Genomic DNA, 6,000 nt, shown 5'->3' on the forward strand with positions numbered 1-6,000 from the left:
GTAGTTTCAGTGAAAGTGGCCCCAGCAGAAAAGGCCAAGAAGAACAGTCAACCTCCCTGCGTCTTCAGCATTGTGTTTGCTACTGACACTAATGACCACAGCCAGGTCAATCCTAAACGTCCCATTACAGTCCTTAAAATTTGCCCACACTTTAAATCTCAGACCTATCAAAAAGTTCCTTAAAAATTCCAGAAATCAAAACTTCTTATACTATGTGTAAAGTATTTGTTTTTGTAAGTATTAGGGCCATGTCTTACAGCAAAGGTGCTTTAACGAGTTTAACCATTTCAACTACACAGCAGTATTGTGGCAGAGATCTAATCAGCCAATAATGAGGGACACTTCAAAGAACGAATTTTCAAAATCTTGCACCACCCTTTCTGTGAGCAGAGCCTGAGTACTTCTCTGTGGCTCTCGTCTGTCACTTCTGTGTGGCTTTTCTAAAAACTAATGTGCAAAACCAGGGCCCCTCAAGGGAAGAAACTGCAGACCATTCAGACAATACAAAGAAGATTTGCAAGTCACCTCCACCACAATATATTTTAGGTTTGGCTTGCAGGGTTCCTATATGGATCTGGCTGGCCACTATGAGACCATAATGCTGGCCTCATCCAGCAGAGCTCTTTTTCTGTTCTGATCCTTATGATCCTGAAAGTCAAATGCTTGATCACCTCTCAATATGCCGCCTCATCCTTACTGAAGAACATTTTAAAACTGCAGATATCCATTTATAGACCCGTATGCAAATTCTCATTTTATTTTATTTTTTATTTTAATCACTTTATTAGACTACTTTTGGAAATTAGAGGGTGTGTGTTGAAGCCAACATGGATCCTAGCCAGCATCCAGATCAGGAATCCCCAAACTTCGGCCCTCCAGATGTTTTAGACTACAATTCCCATCATCCCTGACCACTGGTCCTCTTAGCTAGGGATCATGGGAGTTGTAGGCCAAAACATCTGGAGGGCCGCAGTTTGGGGATGCCTGATCCAGATGTTCCCAAGCATGCAGGAATCTTGGAAACCCTTTTGTTTATCCACTGGAAACATGAAAATGACACCCATTTTTAGCTAAAGCAGATTTCTTTTTTAGTCAATCAGTTCTCTCAATGCACAAAAGATTTGTAATACTTACACCACGCTGGGGAGCCTAAGTTTGAAAACAAAACCAGCAATTAGATTGATTGGTCTGCAAGCCTCTTAAGACAAATAAAATACCATCAGCCCCCCCCCCTCCACCCCTTCAACAAAAGCTGATTCAGCTGGTCTGGTTGGATTTCTGGGACAAAATTATTATTATTATTATTATTATTATTATTATTATTATTATTATTAAACAAAGAATACAGGAAATCCATATAAGAAATTATTAGAAGCAGCTGCAATATATAAAAAAAGATCGAAGTCAGCAACAGTTCACTTAAAGGCATTGCAAAATAGAGAGAGCTCTGGGGCTCACTTAAAGATCTGGACTCAGAAAGCCAAAAAACGTTCTGTTGGGAGGAAGTTCCACCACCAAGAAACTGTGTGCCTAGAACCCACCAACCTATTCATTCTCAAGGTCAAGCCAATGAGAAGGCCTCTTGGAGTCTTAGAGCCATGGGATCATAGGAAGCTGTCTTATACTGAGCCATATCACTGCCCCATACATCTCAATATTGTCTACACTGACTGGTTGCAGCTCTCCAGGGTTTCAAACAGGAGTTTCTCCCAGCTAATTTGTGTGAGTATGCGCACCAAACAAAACAGAGATGTTGAATTCATATATGCAGAACATTTCAGCTTCTGGCTTTGGGAGGCTTGAAACATTTTGCTATATGAATTCAGTTTCCCTATTTTGTTAGGACAAAGAAGGATGAAACACTAGACTTGGAGACTAAACTTATCTGAAAAAAGTTCCTTATGTGGGAAAAACGCATTTTGTCACTATGGATGCAGTCCCATGCATACTACATAATAATGCATCCTCTTAAACTTAATGGGACTTACTTCCTAGTAAACAAAACAAAACAAAACAAAACAGACTTGTGCTTCCATTGTTATCATTTGGATTTGGGAAGCTATAGTTTCTATGTCTATAGTTTCTATGTTTCTAGTTTCTAGCTATGTTTCTATGTTTCTAGCTATAGTTTCTAGTTCTATAGTTTCTATGTTTGAATTATGGTGCTGGAGGAGACTCTTGAGAGTCCCATGGACTGCAAGAAGATCAAACCTATCCATTCTTAAGGAAATCAGCCCTGAGTGCTCCCTGGAAGGACAGATCGTGAAGCTGAGGCTCCAATACTTTGGCCACCTCATGAGAAGAGAAGAATCCTTGGAAAAGACCCTGATGTTGGGAAAGATTGAGGGCACTAGGAGAAGGGGACGACAGAGGACAAGATGGTTGGACAGTGTTCTCGAAGCTACGAACATGAGTTTGACCAAACTGCGGGAGGCAGTGCAAGACAGGAGTGCCTGGCGTGCTATGGTCCATGGGGTCACGAAGAGTCGGACACGACTAAACGACTAAACAACAACAACAGCAGTTTCTATGTCAGCTCCTTCTATTTTTCCATACTGTAGAATCCTAAAAGGGAGTGAATTTCCCTTATTTTTATCCAACTGGGAAACATTTACAATTAAATTGATCGCTTAAGTTTAATTGTAGGGCTTTAGGTCCCATGTGAAGAATAGCTCCTAAACACAGAGAGTTTTCATACGATCTTGCCTCAAGGAGCGGAGCATTTATATCCTACAAAAACATGCACATGCAGCTCACTGAATATCTAGCTAAGCAGTATTGAAATATTCTACATAGCTCCCTTAAGTGCAAAAACAGACTTACCGAGATGCTCCCATCTGGACAAAAGAGAAAGACAAGAAGAGCAGTGGTCACAACTTGGAGATGCATCTTGGCTTTGCGTTGGTGTCTTTCAGGAGTGAAGTCACCGAGGTGAAGAATGAGCAGTTTTACCTGCTGTATTTATACTATAATTCTGTCCTCAATTTTCAAGCCTGGTTGACCAAATGTAATACCTCTATTGTCAAGGGAACCTATGAATTTTGTCAATAAGGAAAGGTCAACTCATCATAACTATCATCACATGGAAAGTAGTGCTTGGTTCCAAACAGTCCAGGGGCCAACTTGGCAACAAAGAATAGGCTGCATTATTCTTCCTAATTTGGGTGTTAAAATGGCCCAACTTGACCTTTTCTAACTATGTGCAATGAGGGATGTGCCAGAATTTCTTTGTGGCATGGATAATGCCTACATTTCCCAGTATAATTGAGGAGACCCTTATGAAGATGGAATGAATTTCTGAGGTGGCAATTCTTAAGCAAATTCAAAGAATAAGATGGTCTACAGCAGGCTTAGGCAACCTTAGGCCCTCCAGATTTTTTGGTCTACAACTCCCATGATCCCTAGCTAACAGGACCAGTGGTCAGGGATGATGGGAATTGTAGTCCAAAACATCTGGAGGGCCGAAGGTTGCCTATGCCTGGTCTACATGCAGGCCTATACAGTGGGGCAGCCTGGTACACTTGCCCTGGGCCTGCCAGACTTACGCTGTCATGCCAATAACACCTTGTGCCTCCCAGACAACCAAGGACTCCCACCCCAGGCTTTAGACAAACTCTGTGTGGGCCTGTCCCGTAGAGTTCAGCAAGTTGCTTAGATATTGCTACCTTTACGATTTCAATATTTAATATTTGCAAATGTCCAAAATTCAATATGTTAAATCCCAATCTGAAACAAGGTCGTGAACTTCAAAGTGTAACCCATTGGGGCTGAGTCAGAGTTTTTGGTTCCTATCCTAACCTGCACCGTCATATGAGTGCCTATGGATCTTTCAATATAAATGGGGGTTGTCTGCAGTTGAGCTGAATGTGTATTTGATGCTATTTAACTCCTGCCTGGAAACCAATGTCCCCACTGTGGAAGGACGTGTGGATCCAGAATTGGCCTCCCCAGTCACTTACGGACCCATTGTTAAAATCGTGTTTATGGAAGACAATCTTACTAGGCTATGAGTGATCGCAGAAGAAGAAGAAGAAGAAGAAGAAGAAGAAGAAGAAGAAGAAGAAGAAGAAGAAGAAGAAGAAGAAGAAGAAGAAGAAGAAGAAGACATTGGCGCTGTGGGTTAAACCACAGAGCCTAGTGCTTGCTGATCAGAAGGTCGGCAGTTCGAATCCCTGCGACAGGGTGAGCTTCCATTGCTCGGTCCCAGCTCTTGCCAACCTAGCAGTTCGAAAGCACGTCAAAGTGCAAGTAGATAAATAGGTACCGCTCCAAGCGGGAAGGTAAACGGCGTTTCCGTGTGCTGCTCTGGTTCTCCAGAAGCGGCTTAGTCATGCTGGCCACATGACCTGGAAGCTGTACGGCAGCTCCCTCGGCCAATAACACGAGATGAGTGTCACAACCCCAGAGTCGGTCACGACTGGACCTAATGGTCAGGGGTCCCTTTACCTTTACCTTTACATTCCCACTTAAGTAGCATCGTCCACTTGACATCCCCTTCAAATGGCTTCTATCCTGCTAGTTTTTCCCTCTTAAACATTGATGAAGAGCACTCCAGCAGATGATGTCAATGCTCCTGTTGTGAAAGAAGTACTAGAGCATCACTCCCTCACATCCCTGCTCCATTATACCATGGCTAGTGAACACACTTAGGCATAAGGGAGGGATCTCAGGTAGAGTGCCCTCTTAGGCCCTGCTGGGTTTTTGACCCCTAACTATAATTATTACTATTATATTTTTGTAACAAGTTGTCAACTGCCCTGTGAAGGGTGATATATACATTTAAGAAAATAAAATACTGGTACTGTAAATATATTTATACCACACCTTTTCCCCAAAGGGACTCAATGCAGCTTACTTATACAGTCATACCTCGGGTTGCGTCCGCTGTGGGTTGCATTTTTTCGTGTTGTGAATGCGGTGGACCCAGAAGTGTTTACTTCTATACAGTCATACCTCAGGTTATGAATGCTGCGGGTTGCACGTTTTCGGGTTGCGGACCATGCCAAACCAGGAAGTAACAGAACGGGTTACTTCCGGGGTTCAGCGCTCGCACATGTGCAGAATAACAAAATGACGTCATGTGCATGCGCAGAAGCGCCAAATCATGTCACACACAGACACGGCGCCTCAGGCTGCGAACGCTGCGGGTTGCGAACGTGCCTCCCACAAGGATCACGTTCGCAACCCGAGGTATGACTGTATATGTAATAAATATACTTACCAGCTTAGAGGCTGATGATGCTGACAGGCCCTCCTCTGCCCACCTAGCTGGTAGTGCTGGCAGGGTAAGCAAATACAGTACCATGCATAACACTGATTTAATGCTTAGAGCCAGGGTGTTGTCATCCATTAGAGTTGGCTAGCAGGAATGGTGGTCCCTGGTCATTGCCATAGCTGGCATGTATACCCACACTGAATTTGGGGCAGTTGGCTTTAAATAATTAAGAGTGATTCAGATCAGATGTGCAAGAGCCCTCTTACTATCTTATATATCAGTTCCACACATTGGTGTTGTTAAAACACTACTGCAAAAGCAATTTTGATGTGGTACACATAATTTCCAATATATTTATTTGTGCAGTGTTTTATCAGTGCATTTACAAACCACCACTAAAAAAACCCAAAACATTATGTGTTGTGGCCAGTATTAGTCATACTCAGGGTAGGCCCACTGAAATTAACTAACATGGCTAGTTTCAGTCAATTCATTTAAATTGGTTTACTCTGAGTAGAACCTAGATGGCTATTACTCTTTTTTTCAAGTACAGTGGTACCTCTGGTTATGAACTTAATTCGTTCCGGAGGTTCGTTCTTAACCTAAGGTACTGCTTTAGCTAATGGGGCCTCCCGATGCCACCGTGCCACCAATGCACGATTTATGTTCTCATCCTGGGAAAATAATAATAATAATAATAATAATAATAATAATAATAATAATAATATATTTATACCCTGCCCATCTGGCTGGGTTTCCCCAGCTACTCTGGGTGGCTTCCAACA

The 6,000-nt window shown here is 42.6% G+C and overlaps 1 protein-coding gene across 9 annotated transcripts in view; it reads right to left on the reverse strand.

The window, feature by feature from the left end:
- The window catches only part of LOC148685409 (uncharacterized), an 85,157-nt gene extending 82,163 nt beyond the window's left edge, over window positions 1-2,994 (reverse strand). For 7 of the 9 annotated variants that reach the window (XM_088672541.1, XM_088672538.1, XM_088672540.1 and 4 more), the window contains exons 1-2: window positions 2,824-2,904; window positions 1,135-1,149 (exon numbers count right to left, since the gene is read on the reverse strand). In XM_088672541.1, coding sequence (XP_088528667.1) covers window positions 1,135-1,149; window positions 2,824-2,889 — 81 coding nt within the window. In that variant the 5' untranslated portion in view covers window positions 2,890-2,904. Of the gene's footprint in view, window positions 1-1,134; window positions 1,150-2,823 lie in introns of all 9 variants that reach the window. The other 2 variants (XM_088672542.1, XM_088672539.1) reach the window with 2 other exon arrangements.
- Window positions 2,995-6,000: the final 3,006 nt, after the last annotated feature.

This window comes from Zootoca vivipara, chromosome 6 (assembly GCF_965207765.1).
Source record: "Zootoca vivipara chromosome 6, rZooViv2.hap1.1, whole genome shotgun sequence".
NCBI classification, from domain to species: domain Eukaryota; kingdom Metazoa; phylum Chordata; class Lepidosauria; order Squamata; family Lacertidae; genus Zootoca; species Zootoca vivipara.